The sequence below is a fragment of the Zonotrichia leucophrys genome, chromosome 2 (assembly GCF_028769735.1).
Source record: "Zonotrichia leucophrys gambelii isolate GWCS_2022_RI chromosome 2, RI_Zleu_2.0, whole genome shotgun sequence".
Classification (NCBI taxonomy): domain Eukaryota; kingdom Metazoa; phylum Chordata; class Aves; order Passeriformes; family Passerellidae; genus Zonotrichia; species Zonotrichia leucophrys.
This window is the reverse complement of record NC_088171.1, coordinates 65,061,229-65,077,131: the sequence shown is the minus strand read 5'-3', so window position 1 is coordinate 65,077,131 and position 15,903 is coordinate 65,061,229. Positions and strand designations below refer to the sequence as shown.

At 41.9% G+C, this 15,903-nt stretch overlaps 1 protein-coding gene across 16 annotated transcripts in view; it reads left to right on the top strand.

Moving 5' to 3' along the window:
• PHACTR1 (phosphatase and actin regulator 1) overlaps positions 1-15,903 on the top strand; it is a 304,933-nt gene that overhangs the window by 273,031 nt on the left and 15,999 nt on the right. For all 16 annotated transcript variants that reach the window (XM_064705249.1, XM_064705255.1, XM_064705258.1 and 13 more), the window contains 2 exons: positions 10,169-10,224; positions 15,040-15,101. In XM_064705249.1, coding sequence (XP_064561319.1) covers positions 10,169-10,224; positions 15,040-15,101 — 118 coding nt within the window. The remainder of the gene's footprint in view (positions 1-10,168; positions 10,225-15,039; positions 15,102-15,903) is intronic.

The window sequence follows — 15,903 nt, the reverse complement described above, 5'->3', positions numbered from 1 at the left end:
AAATCTCTGGATGGGGTGGTGAAATATGACATTCTCTAGAAAGATAAGAAACTATTATGAAGTTGGTGATGCAGATACAAACATGCAAAGACCCAGTCTGACCACAGATATCCCCTTAAATGCTGAGGAATGACCAAGGCACCTGCACTTTGCAGCTTGCAATGCAGATGCTGGGGAGAGTTCTTCTTGGATTCCACCTCAGTAGATTTGTGCTTGGAATCACTGTAGCAGTTATTGGAAGAATTGTGCCTACTGGACTTGGCTGAATAATGGATTTTTTTGCATTTGGTACTCAAAAGGAACAAAATAATTAACAAGTGGAATAGGGAAAACTGACTAAAAATAGCAAGTACAGGCATCATTAATTTTCTTATTACACACTGAAAACTAGCATTTCAGGTCAGAATTAAATATTGTCTAGTGCGTTTTTAATGCTTTTTAAATTCTATTGTTTTTGAGAAAAGTGTGTCTAGTGAGTTGGTTTTTTTCAGCTGAAATTACTCACTAAGTTTGACCTCACCTTGCAGATAGTTTCTGACCTTCTAGAACTCAATTTTCTAGCAATTTTAGTTTGTCACAAACATTTCAGCCAGTCCTAATTCTTAATCTTCAAGTGAAAATTTTAGGCACAGCCCTTTGCAAAAAGTTACTACTATTTATCATCTGCTTTTCATGAAGTTTGGGGATCTGAAATCCCACAATCTGGGGAACTGAGATCCCTCTGTCACAAAATAGTTAATTGCTCTTAGAGCTCTCAAATTTGTTTACTTCCAGGAATTTTCCACTTCAGTAACAAGACAAAGTATGGGCACCATAGCTATTTCCTATGCATCTTTTCTACTGAAAACTGAATTATTGTGGTTTTGAATTGGTAACACTGCCAACTTCTGTTATAAAAGCCTATATTTAGAGTTCCTATATTGTGGCTGTTCCAAGTCACTGAGTATTTTAGCTTTTGATTCATTTAGCAGAAAGGGTGTGAGTTGGGGGATTTTTTTGACATTTACCAGTGTGAAGTGCCTTTTTTGAGATGAATTTTGTTCTTGCACTATTGTTCATTTGCCTTTCTTCATGCTGGCACTGGTAAAATGGTCTACAACAAACTAATGTGGTGAGGGGGTGCATGTGATACAGGCTGAGAGAGCTGGGGTTGTTCAGCCTGGAGAAGGCCCCAGGAGGAACCTTAGAGCAGCCCTGCATTGCCTAAATGGGCTTCTCAAGAGAGATGGACAGGGACTTTCTTCAAGGGCATGTAAATGGGGGGACAAGGAGGAATGGCTTTACACTGAAAGATAGTGGGTTTGGATTAAATATTAGTAAGAAATTCTTTTCTGTGAGGCTAGTGAGACACTGGAACAGGTTGCCCAGAGAACCCAGGGTATCCTCATCCCTGAAGTGTTCAAGGCCAGGTTGGATGGGGCTTTGAGCAACCTGGTGTAGTGGAAGGTGTTCCTGCCCATGGCAGGGGGGTTGGAACTGGGTAATCATTAAGGTCCTTTCCAACCTAAACCATTCTATGGTAATTTCTCTCTCTGTACTTTGAGTGGTCTGTAGCTGCTGTAGTAACAGAGGAGGCTTTGTAAAGTTGGCTGTGTGTATGTTGAGACTGACATCAGCTTGCTGGTGAAGCTCCACATCCAGATTTCCTTCCTTAAAATGAACAGCTTTTTACATCTTAGATAGAGATTTCCCATGATGGTCACAGACTACTTGGACTGCCAAGCAAAGTTGGTTTATTTGTTTACATGTTAAAGTGTCCCTGGCTTCATATTTTAGGGTTGCAGTTGTGTTAGTGCATATGTGAATAAGAAGATAAGGTGCTGCTGCTTTTTTCATTAAACAAATTCCATATTGGCAGTGCTAGAAGTGCAACATAGCTGCTAATGCACAGGTCATGTCAGGCACTGTGGTCACAGAGCCCATCTAGGGGTGTGATCTTCAAACTGACTAAACATAGGGAAGATGGTTCCTCCATGAGGTGTTTCAGCCCTCAGCCCTCCCTCAGAGCCTCAGAGCTGCTTCTCAGGGTAGGTTGCATTTAAGTTTGTGGCAGCAGATTTCTCAGAAGAGCATTCTTAGAAGATTGTGTTGCTGGAAAAGATCACTGGGGCTTTAAAAGGTGAAGAGCTTGGGAGAATGGGGCTGTACTTTCATTGTCACCCCTCAGCCTCCCTCCGTGTTTTCTTCCCTGTCCCACAGAACTTTTTCCCACCTAAAGCATTGCTTTTTGTCTCCATCCCAAGGTCATGCCACATACACAGAGGAATAACTGCTTTATTCCTATATCAAATGTGTTCCAACATCCAAGCTTCCCTGAGCATCAGAAGCCAAGGTGGGGAAAATTCCAATAGAGAAGGAGATTCTGCTCTTCTGGCTCATACTTGGAGATGGCTTTGCTTTTAAGAGTGTAACTAACTTTTATTTACTGCTTTAAGTATGTTCATTCACTGAGACAAAGCAATATTACTGTACATAGATTTTAAAACAAACCATTCAGTAATGCCTATAGACAGCAAGCATATCTGTTCAGCTCAGATTGATTTTTTTTTTTTGGTGCCATTTTACTCAAGTCATTTACAGATTGACCTTGAACTGTGAATTATGATATCTGTAGCTTTGTAAATTCGGCTTTTAATTCAATATTATCACATTTGGTGAGGCAAGTGTCTTCTCACAATGCTGTATAGACAACAGAAGGACAATTGCTAACATTTTAGAACATTTTTTTCTCTATTACAATGGGTCCTAACATCCATCTGTTTTTTCTGGCATGCTTTGGATTTTCAACCAGCATTTAGTACATTTTTCACTCTGGATTTCTAGTACTCAAAAACATCCCATTTTTATTGTTCCGAAAATACATTCTTGAATTAGATACATAATAAATTCCCTCTTCTAAAAAAGATTGTTCTTTGTTTCCTACTGCAGTTGTTGGATATTTTGTTCTTGGGATAGGGATAAGAGATTTGAGAAGTAATGCTGCAAAACTATCTTAATTAAGCTGTGCCTTTTTTTAAAATCATTTAAACTTACATGATCTTATTTTATGTGAAGAGACAGCATTTGGCTGACAGCTTTGATGTTAATGGAACAGCACAGTAATTAAATGGAGGAGGCTCCATTTTAGAGGTTGAGGTGTGAGGCATGGTCTTGCAATGTTCCACAAACCAGTAGGCATCTCCCAGTTAATATTATGAACATGGGGACAAAATCTGGATTTGTGTGTCTATCACTGCTTGACATTATCTTTAGAAAAGAAATGAAGTCATTCCTTGGGAAAATGCAATTGTCTGCATTATTATAGTGGTCTAATGGAAGAGTGATGACCTGGGTATGTCATTATCCACAGTGTTTCTAGTCAGAGTTATAGGGCTATCTAGTCATTGTATTTCATTAAAAGAAATGAAGCAGAGTTCATGGTCCAAAATATTTCTGCCTTATTTGGGTATTTTAAAGAAATTTGTTCCATATATAATGAACAAGATGTAACCTTATGCAAACATAATGAATTTTTAAAATCTACATTTTGAATATGATATTCTTTTCCCAGGAGACCTGCTCTGGGCAGGCAGTTCTTTCTCAGGAAGCTTGTAACTTTCCAAAGAATAAATCAAAATCATAATAATTCAATCCCTCAGTGAGCTGAACCAGAAAAAATGGCATCATTTGAGCCATGACTCAAGAATAGATTCACATGATCTAAAGAATGGGAAAACAAACTGGTCAGTTGTAAGAGTTTTAAACAAAGAGCCAGCTTGGTTATATTTCTCACTATACACAGATGCTTGAGCAAGCAGAAAATTTGCTGATTAGTTTTCCCAAAAATCCTCACTGCAATCTAGACTAATCGGAGCTTTAAAGTCTATACTGAAGCTGTTTCTCAACACAAAATCAAGTCTGGGATAAGGATAATTTTGGGGGGTAGTAAATGACTGCTTAGAGCCTGAATTAAAGTCTGAATAATTTCAGTTGTAAATCTGATTTTCCTGTAGAGCCCAGCTGGAAACACAACTGCAGATGTGTTACGGGAAATAAAATTACTTTGGCTCACATTCCAGATTGTTCTGTACTTCTTGCAGTGCACTAATGCTGAGCAAAAGCATTGCCTCTCTCCTCAGGGTTATGGGACTGTTGTAGCTATCCTGGATCAAATGTCAAGGGAACACAATCAGAAGTCCAGGGAGCACTCTGGGATACTATGGCAGAAGTAGTACCTTGCCAGTAAGGGACTGTCAGAAAATACTTTTATCTTCAACTGATACTTAGCAGTTTTTTAGACTTTCACCAAAAGCAAATACTTCCTACCAAAATTGTCTAACTGGTTCTCTGCTAAACCATCCCAGTGGTGCTTCACCCATTTTCTTAGGGATGAACAGGCATCTCTGCCCACATTGGTCTGCTTTCATTGCCACAGGCTTCTTTATAGCTGCAGAAGCATCACCATCTCCCAGAGGCTGAATGTTTTAAATCAACAGGGAAGTGGAGAGCAGTCATTACATGATAACTGAGTCGTGGCAAACACTCCTTATGGCTTTATTGCCCTAATTTCTCAGGAAAAGGACTTATAAAGTGTATTATCATGACTGATACCAGGAGACTTGTCACGCTTACCTGTGAGGGAGCTTAAAGAAGGTAATAATCCTACAGATTAGCAAACATCTAATGGAGTCTAGTACAAGAATTTTATTGGTTACACTTGCTTCTTTGGGTAGGGATTTTCTATTTAATATGGCCTCAGTTTATTAATTCATTGATAGAAGTACATTTAATCCCATTTTATAAGTCCTGTTTAGGAGAATGATAGTCCTCTGTAGACTCTACAGTCTGACTGGCAAAATCTGGGCTGTCACTACAAAGAAAGTGAGCCTCCAGGCTTACAATGATTTTTTGCTCATTGTGCAGTGATGTAAGGAAAGGAAGTAGTTCATTCTTGCCCTCTGCTAACAGTTAACTACTAGAAACAAATACAATATTTTCTTCTTTTCTGTTTTTCTCTGAATTTTCTGTACATGGCATTGGAGTGCAAAGAGCCCCTGACAGCCTTTACTTGGTTAATTCTGCTTTGTTATCAGCATTATTATTATTGGGAAAGGCAAGGTAAATTAACACTCCTTACTCCCATTGAATTTTCCTCATGTGGAATTATTTTGCTGATGTAAATCAGTGCAGTTCTACTAGCTTCAGTCATGCTCATTTATGTCAACTAAAGAGCAATGTGACAAGTAGCTCTTTGTAGCAGCTTCTCATGCGCCCAGCTCAGATTTACTGCTCTGTTAGCGCAGTGTCTAGGGTAGTATGAGCCCAGTTGCTGCTGATTGAGGATATTTGCACATACAGAATAAATTCAGGAGTTGCTGCAGAGGTTATGCCCCACTGTGCTCACAAGTTATTTTACATCAGGGTGACTTAAGTCATGAGGAACAACTGTGTGAGCACAGCTTGGCTCAGAGATGCCTTGGGGATATTCTGGACATCTCACCGTCCTGCTGTGTGCCCTGTCATGTCCACCAGTCCTGTTCTTGGGTCCCACACACCAAATGTCACCATTCAGGCACTGGAGAGCTGCTGAGTTCTGCCTTTCGTGCCTGCAAACACTCACAGTTAATAAGCCTGGCAAGTGGGTGGGGAAGCAATTTCCAGCCAGCCCTGTGTTGTATCCAGCCATTATACTTGCGTGTGACCCCACACTAGGCTCTTAAATTCTCTTGTCCTCTGGACAGAGGCAAAGATGAATTCCTGATACACAGAAAACACATATCACACATCATCCTGTTCACACAACAACAAGCTGGATGGCATAAACCAGCTTTCTCTTGGAGCTCATCCACAGCAAAACAAGAGATCAAGGAGAGAAAACCCAGGACTCCTGGTAGGGGACAGCCAAGACAGCCAGGAGCATCTCACCTCAAAGGTGCTGCCAGACAAAAGGGCTGCAAAAATCTGAGCCAAGGCCCCACAAGGGATTGGCTGCTGGCCTGAGAGCCCTCGGGGAGTGGCCACACTGCAGAGCAGGGTAAGCAGCACTGTGTACTTCATTTAAGGGTTTTGTCATGCCCAAGGACATGTTTTTCCTTTTATTGCTCCTGCAGAGCACTGACAAATGGAGCAGAAACTTTTCATTCTGAGTTCTCAGTTTGCTGGGGAGGGTCCAAACAGTAGCATCCATCAGTGAAAATGCTGCCTTTCTTTCCTGTTGGTCCCTGCACCAGCCAATATTTTAGATCTACAGCAATGGATTTTGCATGATTGTCCCTTCTGGCCCCAAATTCCTACTCATCTGCCATAATGTGACCAGCCCAGCCCAGAGCAAATTCAAAGCAAGCAAACAAGCAAAAAAAAAAAAAAAAAAAAAACACCCAACAAAATAAGCCTCACTACACCATGCTAATGAAGAACTGCTCTTATTGTCTAGCACAAGGAGTGTGATGCATTTGATCATGTAGAGAATTAATTCAGAAAATTGGTTTGCTGTCAAGTTTATCTTTGTAAATGTGAGCAATTTTTACTGACAAACCCATTTGGATATTATTTTTTCAGTGAAATCCCAGCAAGGCTTTCCTTATGTCACCATAAATCTTAGGAAGCTTTCCTTTGTAGTAAAACCTTTGTCACAGTATATTTGCAAAACTGTTGTAATCGATATTGCAGAAATATATGAAGTACAAACCAAGCAATAATTGTAAAGCACCAATTACAAAACACTTTCCTGTCCTCTTGGATGCCTGAAGCACATTGCAAAACTGTATGGATGGCACAGTGAAGGTCAGGCATGTTGACACATGAACATTTTAAATACAGAAATTGCTGTTAGAGGTGGTTGCTTGTTGAGGTCTGTCTCCCCTGTTCCTTGGCCAGACACTTGCACTTACTTTGTTTGATGAAACAGCCAGAGTTACCTTCTGATCAACAGCAGCACCACACATCTCCCTCCATCCTTACAGTTTGCACAAGCAGATCTGTTCTTTGCTGTGGCACCAGGTTCCTTCCTCATGTCCATTTTCTCCTGTTTATTCAGATTGTGCTGCTAATGAGACACCTTTTTCCTGACCTGTGGCCTCCTGACTGCCTCATGCAGCCCCTGTGATGTTAAATTAAATGAGGCACAGCAGCAAGCCAGCAATCACAAACTGTTGAAATCAACCTGTGCAAGCTAGGTGGGCTTCATTAACAACTTTTCATTCTGGGAAGGACAGGAAGGAAGGCAGAAGAGGGGAGCTATAACCACTGATGTTTGCCAAGGTCAGAGCTCTATGCTAGAGCTGGTGTACTGAAACTGAGTGTGGAAAAAAAAAAAAAAAAAAAACTGTGTCTTTGCAGACGTAGTAATAAAGCAAGAGCTGCTTGTGTTTCTTGACTTACATTATCTGTAACTAGTATCAAGATTTTCAAAGATTAACAGAGATGTTAACAGCTGTTCAACGTCTGGCAAGCCTAGAAATTAGGTGGCAAGAAACAAGAGCCTAAATGCTGCTGTTCTGAGGAGCTGGTGGAGGTGTTTGGGGGCAGAAGTCACTGTAACAGCATAGAAGGAATTAAAGTAAATGAGCAAGAAACCATGAAAAGAGATAATTGGGGGAGTTTGGAAGGGAAGGGCTGTGGAAGAGGCTGGGTTTATTTGAAGAACTCATCAAGGTGGGACTTAGAATGAAGGAGCAGGAGCAGACTCGGTCAGTCCCAAGGGATGATGGAAATGGGAATTTAACAGCAGTTCATGGAGATGAAAGCAGACACTGGTACTGGAGGCCAGAAACCTCTATGGCTTCTATTCATGACCTTCATCCCTCAGTGATGCTTTACTACTTGCACTGTAAGGACTAATTAAGATTTTGTTCCACTACAAGAATACCTTAGCTTTTCCTGCTGCCTAACTCACATTATTAGAAACTTGACATTTGTTTGCTAATCCATGAATGAATCTATCCAAAGTGGCACGGCTTTTTCTGCTGTGCATTACTTGAAAGTGGCAGTCACCATTTAGGCAGGAGCACTCTGCAGACCGAAAAGGGTGGATAATGGAATCCACAAAGTAATTTGACTCTTGATGGGGAACATGAGTATCCTTGGCTGGCTTTCACTTGGGGCCCTACCAGACAGTGTGGGGAAGAATCCCATGGTCTCTAGGTCCTGAGCAGCACAGGAGTAGAGGGTGCAGATAACAACAAGGGTATTCTTGGAGGAAATGTGTGTCCTCTTGTGTGGAAGAAATGCCACAGAAACAGGCAGCGAAAGCTTAGTTTAAATGCATCTGCTTCATGGCAGGTACCTCACAACACATGGAAGATGTGGTCCCTGTTGTAAATCACTTCTGTAGGTAGATAAAACCTCTGCCTTCTGTTAGAAATGTCCTAGTGTGAACTGTTCGTGACAGAACAGTTATCTGAATTCTTCAATCCTTGTTTTCTTGGAATCTGGAGGACTTTGGGGGGAGGTTTCTTCCTTTCTCTTTTTACTATGATGTCTGTTTCTGTAGAAGCCATCCACATGCTGGATGGCTGACATTCATCCTGAACATCCCTCTGATGTATCCTTTTGAAAAGCATCCCGGCATGGGGGATTGAAAACATTTATAATACAGTTCCTGCAGACATGTGTGGTGGGGCTAAAAGAGGCAATTCTTCTTTTTTGGTTGTCATGTGATGCTAGAAATGAAGAAGTTCTAATTGCTTCACAGTCCTAAGGCAAAGTCTCCCATTAGCAACAGCTACTGTATATTAAAGATGTAATGGCAAGCACTTGAATAGCACTTTCTGTCTTCAAAGTACTTTGCAGACATTCTTTACTTCTGAATTAAGGGTCAGTTTCTGTCCCTTTTAACACTTTTCTAATGAGATAAATGTTCAATCTGCTTTGAGAAAGGGATAAAGCTCCTGACTCCAAATTCTACACTGAAATAGGGCTGTGTTCTGCTCATTTGTTTTCATGGTGTAAAGTGCTCCCAAAGGACATGCAGCTGGTATCACCTCTGCTGGTGGAGATCTTCAGACTGTAAAATCAGGTGCCTGTAAAGCTTCTGCCTTCAAACAGCTGGTGTGGGAGGTGGGCTCCTACCCAGTGCTTGTTCAGCCCTGTGCTCTGCACACAGTGTGAGGGGCAGGGGTCTTGAACTGGCACACACATGAGTTCCTGGCCCTGGAGAAGGCTGGGGATGCACGTGCACCAGCAGCTTAGTCCCTGTGTGGTGAGGAGCCATTGTCAGACATCTCTCATCCAGCTCCATTTCAGGGAGCTGCTGGGCCCAGGGTCAGGGGAACATTCCTTGCAGAAGATGAAGCCATGCAGCATTCTTATAATTTCCTATCAGTACCCAGTAACCAGTAACTCCCAGGGAAGCTGGTCCAGTTGACAAAGACTCGGGTCCTCAAGTTGGAAATGTCTCTGAATGACCAAGTCTGGAGGAAGAGAAGGCTCTGTCATGTCACTGGTATCATTGACAAAACACCCATTGACTTGGATAAAAGTATGAGGATGCCCAACAGTGCTGACTTCTGATGTCATCTCTCTGGTTTACTTTGTTTTCCAAAGACCCTTTTGTGCTTGCTCTGTATTCTGAATATTCAGGTCATTCCTACGTACAGAGCCCCCATTTGTAATTAGATTGTGGGGTTTGTTGACCCTCTTACAGACAGATTGACTAGCAAGTCACACTGATCCTTCAATATAGGATTTAATAAAAGCCACAAGAGGAGGAGGAGGGTTGCTATTGTTCTGCCCTCAGTGCTGCCAAACAGTCCCTTGTTTTTCTGTGTCTGTGTGTTCAAACGCTGTGTGAACCAACAGGGCGCAGGCAGGAGGCTGGCGAGGGGGCAGCGAGAGGGTTAGCTGGATCCTAGCTAGAAATACTTGTGCAAGTCAGGAAGAAGGCATGGAGGGAAGGAAATTAAGTGGAGACATCTGTGTGGCTTAGCTTTCAGCAGCTCTGCCTGGGGTAGGGGTGGGAGAGTCATGCCTAAGATGACATAACATATTTTGTCTTTCGTGGGTTGGAAACAGAGGAAACTGAGAAAGCGAAGCATGGTGTGTGTCACGCATGGTCCAGGCATACCAAGTACATAATGGAGCAGTTCAGTGCTTTCTGTTCTGCCTTTCACACCCCAAAGTGACTCTTCAAGGCAGAGAACTGAGGAGAATATGATATGGTCCAAAAACTGATCTTGGACTTTTTTCGCAGACGACTGAGCCAGAGGCCGACTGCCGAAGAATTGGAGCAGAGGAACATACTGAAACGTAAGTCCTGATTCTGCTGCCATTTAACCTGAAGCCAGATAATTTGGGTTAGGTTTCATATACATTTGGTGGTTTTTATGAACATCAGCTATTCTCTGTAAGCATCACTGATAATAAATAAAAATAATAAAGGGCATCGTAAGTGCAAATAAGCATGAAAGTCTGTAATAACATCTAAATCTGCAGAAACAGTTCTTTCAAACCAGAGTCAGTAAATTTACAAGAATAAACAACCTAAGGGGAAAAAATCCTAGGTCTTGAATGACATTCCAGACAGAGTCAGACATCCTGAAAAGCCTCCTTTGTGCAGCACTTATATAGATGAACATCCCATTGTAAGTTAGTAAAGACATTAGGGCATAGCTCGATTAGCTTTCCTAAAAATCTTCACAGCAATCTATGCTAGCTGGAGCCTTTATTCAATTTAAAAAATAATCCAGTGGGACTCAGGGTTATTCCCATGAAACTCTCCCTTTAAATCAGCCAAAAATTTGCAAGTAGATCCTCAGCCCATGTTATTTTAAAGGGACAAAATGCCACTCAGAAATCCTGAACCAAGCTAGTAGATACATTGTCACTGACTTGAAGGGAAGCTGGACTGAGTCCAACTTTCATAACCTCATGAATGAACAGGAAGAAAATTACAGTTTCTTTACTTGCTTGCAAGTGTTTTGAATATTAAAAACAAAAAAAAAACCTGTTTATATGATTGTTGTTGTTACTTTGGAAACAGAAAAAAAAAACAGCAAACAAACAAGTTCTTCCCTTTTTAAGTTAGTAAATGCATATTTCCAGGAAAATTTTTAAAACTTACTACAGAAAAAAGTATTCCAAAATGGTACCTTATACATAATGTCTCCTTAGGTAGGTCCATAATTCACCTTCTCTTGTTCGAATAGCTGCATTGTATAAAATCATAAAAATGTGGTAGCAGAAGATTAATTCTCTGAAAATCAGCAGAATTCATTTTTCAAATATTTCAAAATCAAATTCTTAGCAGATTAATGATAGTGTTAGTGCCCAGCAGGTTCTTTTTATCTGTTGATGTTATTACACGTAGCAGTCAGAGGGAGAGAGTCACCACTGTGAATGCAAAGAGGAGAAAAGGCTGGACAGCAGAGCAGCGTGGGCAAGCCTGAGGCTGCTGGAAAAGCCATTTGTTTGGGACCAGCCCTCTCTTAGTAACTGTGCTCCTCCTGTCTGCTCCTAACTCCGGTGACTGACTGCTGGGGGAAGGCAGGGGCAGAACCTGGGGAAATATTTGGCACATCCAGCTGTGATTGTCTCCCAGGGGTGTAGCAGAACAGCTGGAGAAGGGGGACCTGCGACATGACTGGTGTCAGGCTCACGCACAGAGAGACAGAGGCCAATTTTCTGGCAGCTCATGTTGTCATCCTGGGACCTCTGGACAAACACGTGTCAGGCACCACCTGGCGCTGGTGCATGGCCAGCAAACACTGCCCTGGCACTGGGGGAGGTGGCATCTTGGGCACCTGCTTTGAACCAGCATCAGCAGAGAGCAGCATCTCCAGTGCTGGGTGCATTGCAGACATTCCTAACGGTCCCATTGCTGAGCACAGCAGTCACAGAGGGCCCTAAGGGTGTCTTACATTTCAGAGGAGTTACCTCTCAAGTAACACCAGTTTCTTTTTTAATTGAATAAAGGCTTTTAAATTACATGGATGTTTGAAAATATTACCCTGATTCCGGAACCACATTGTATTTCCTGAATGGATTTTTTTATAGCTTCCTTTAGCACAGATCTGCCCCAAACATGTGTGTCTTGGTAAACAAACAGCTTCCTAATTACAGGAAAGAGTAATGTGGTATTTCCAAGGCATTCCAACTTTTGGTGAACCACAGCAGGAAAGAAAAAAATAAATTTGTTACATAATTTTAAAAAGAAAGCATAAACATACTCTACACTTAAACCAGTAAAAATAAATATTTTCTGATTTGTGTGTCATTTTGTGTCATTTCTCTAGACTTCTGAAAAGGAGCATTATAATAAATATAATGGAGTGTAGGGAAAGAGAAACTCAGGAAGTGCTAATAAAAAAAGTGTAAATTCTCTGCATTAGCAGGTCAAGCAATTTGCAAAAGCCCAGCCCAAAGCATGCACAAACACAAAAGAAAACCTACCAAGCTCTCAAGTAGACTAAACAGGACTTTCTCTGCAGTTAAAGCTGAAATCTCCCTGATGAAAATGTCACGTCTGGTACTGTGATGTGCCTATTGCACGTGTAACTGCATTACTGCCCATGCTGATGGGGAAAAATGAGGCCAAGTGTGGTTGGATAGCCAGTCTTTATACATGAATTGAATGCTTCCTAGGTCTGTGCTACTGCAATAATTATGAGTTATCTTTACAAGGGCAAAGCATCCATTTCCCAAGTTCTGCTACTAGCTGATGGCAACAGTGAAATCCCAGCAGCCACAGCAAGGAAACAGCAGAGACAGACAACTGGGTCTTGTGGGATGTCCTTCACTGAAGTATGCCCCAGTCACTGACTCATATTTAGATCAAGGGCATGGAGTGGGAGGAGTCCAGGCCTGCAGGGTTATTTTGAAGACTAAAGAACACTTTGCAGCTGTACTTGCTGTCCAAGGGTACAGGGAGAGATGCCTCTATCCCCCATCATGCACCACCCCATGCCACTTCACAGGTGGATGAAAGTAATCCAATTGTCAACCTGGCACATTCAGGGTTGCATAAATTTCTCATAAAAATTATGGTTAGGTGGGTTCTGAATACCTCAAACAGTACTGGGGGACATTTCACACTGGCACGAGATCAGGAGTGAAAATTGCACCTACATCACCCTGACACACAGGTTTAGAGGAACAGAGACTCTCCTGAACACCTAAGATGAAATAAAGCATCTGTTCTGTATCTTCACAAGATTGGCATGACTTAACTTCAAAGAAATAGGCTAAAACAAAGTCACTTTCTAGTTTTGAAGGAGAATGTATTCCTATTTTCCAGCTTTTACCTGCCTGAAGTCTTAAGCCTGGCTGTCTCTGAAAGTGGGTAGCTGGGCTGAGAGTGAGGAGAAGAGAAAAACATCAGATGCCAAGGACAAAAATGAGTAGCCATTACTAAGTTTTATATAAAACTCCTTGGCTGCTTGCAGTTCTACCCTGACTCTGTGTGGATTCTCTTTAGTTAGTGCTGTGTCTGAAAGCAAGCATTTGCAGGACCAGCTCCTCCAAATTTGAGACACAAAGGGAAGAAAAAAATTGCTAGAGGATCAATTGCTGGAGGAGTATCCAGCCGAGTAGGGACAGAAACCACTGAAAGAGGAAAATCATATTTATCAGTGTAGATACTCCAGTGATTGCTTAAAAAGACAGTTGTAACTCCCTGCTGTCTTGTGTTCTTTTTAGTCCCTACCGGTTTCCTTCCTTCTGAAAATATAAGCAGTATTTTTGGTAAAATGGCACTTAAAGTTCAGAAGCATAGTGTGAAACATCATAACATCGGCAGGTTCTTTGTCCACTTTGGTGGAGATTTCCCAGTCCTGCTGAAGTCAGTGAGCAGTTGTGGTAGCACTGTCTGTCCTGAGCAGTGACACCTGGTTTGCAGCCTAGCCCTTCTCACCTGCTCAGAGGCTTCTGTGGGCTCACATTTCTGTATGGGGAAAGCCCCAGTTTTCCAGTGAGAGTGCTGGCTTGTGCTCTCACAGCTGAAGAAGCTAGGGCTGGTGGGTTGTTCCTGCTGCTCTGCAGGAGGTGCCTGCTCCAGCTGCAGGATCAGCAGAGAGGAACGTGGGATGCCCCCTTGAGTTTAGTGCAATCCAAAGTTTAACAATTTAAATCAAAGCACCTCTCCTCAGCTGGCCTTTGAGGTCCATAATGTCCCCTGCAGAGAGTTATTCCTGCCTGAGCTAGTCCTAGCTGAGCAAAAACTGGAACCCAGCAGGGGCCCAGAGTACTGACTGGAAAAGCTGATGAGTTGTGTTTGCTCTCACCTGTTTTGTGCTGGCATGATGGGAGTAAAGAGCGTTTCAGCCATCAGTGAAGCAGTGGAGATAGATCCTAACTGATCGAGAAGCTGAGTACCTGGAAGCCTGGGATTTTAGTGACTTTTGGTAAAGGTCAATGCAAAGGCAATGCATGACAGCCTGCTCCTAAGTTGAAGAAGAGTTAGTGTACTCAAATGTGATTGAACTCTTGAGGGAGAAGAGTTGAGGCATGCCCTGGTAAGAACTCATAGCACGTGATCTTTTGGCTTAATGTTGAAAGTTAAATGACCTGGGATGAACTTTTATGCTCCAGTGTGAAACTTTGAAGACTCGTTATAGAAGGACACACTCTCCTTAACTCCACTCATGCCATGGGAAGTTGCACAATTTGTCTGGCACCTCTATTCCAAAGGTTTTTTTCTATTATCTACAAAAAGTAGCTGCAAGAAATTATTCTGCAGACGGAAATAAAATGTATGTGTTTCTTTTCCAACCACTGACCTTGCAGAATCCAACCCTATCGTAGCTGAGCCCCCTGAGGCCACCAGGCCTGTGGGCAGGGAGATAACATTTTTTTGAAGAGCTGGCTTGCTGCCCAACCCTTCTAGAAAGTGACACACATGAAGAGGTGCCAACACAGGGAAAGGAAGGAAGCTGTAGATGTTTTATGAGGCGTGTGAAGAAGCACAGTAGCTACGGATCCAGGACGTTCACCAGCCCCAGAGGGACATACTGTGCATCAGAGAGGTCCTGAAACATTAATACACTTACTGATGGAAGGGCTTATTTTGTTGCAAACGGTGCATGCCTGATGAGTCCACAGTCTGAGATCCTTGTAAATCTTTTACAGCCCGGAATGAGCAAGAGGAGCAGGAGGAAAAACGAGAGATTAAGAGAAGATTAACACGTAAGGTGAGAAGCAACTTTGATGCTATTATGACACTACTCTAACTTTCTCCCTACTGCACAGTTGTTTGCCTTTTTCCTTTTCTTCAGCACCATTTTCAAAAGTAGAGTGTGAAACAAGTCTTACAAAAAAAATCTTTACAAGAAATCAGCAATGTTGCAGGGTGTAAGTCCATGGAGAGCAAAGGAAACCACTTTGCAGGCTACTGCTGGTAACATTTCAAACAGAAAAAAAGAAGATCTAGTCTTCATAACTGAAGGAGTTTTGAACAGTGAAGGATAAAGATCAGCATTTACAAGGACCAGTGCTTCTTGTAAGTGTAATGGCTTCTGTAGCCATTACAGAGAGCAAAGTTAAAGCAATGCTGATTTGAAAATTCCACCAAAAAAAACCCTCATAAAACTGGAAGCTAAACATTTTCTGGAAAGGGAGGTTGTCAACTGAGGCATTTAAACTTAATAGAGACAACCATTTATGAAAAAGTATATAGTGCAGAAAACAATCTTGTATTGGCAAGGAAGGACAAACAAAACAGCATCGCTTGATTCAAAAGTAATTTACTCTTAAAACTGAAGAACAGTCATTTCAGATGTACCCATTCAGTTTTGCAGCTGGCATAAATGTCTACGGATGCCCAAACATACACAGTGAACAATCCATCCTGCTATTGCAGATTAACTTTCTTTCAGCACTGACATATTTCCTGTCTCCAAGGGTAAAGAAAGCCCTCTAAAACTCACATACTTGTGAAGCAGCACCATTCCCTTTCTGTGCAATTTTAGATGGCTTCATTTTTTTGACCTATGT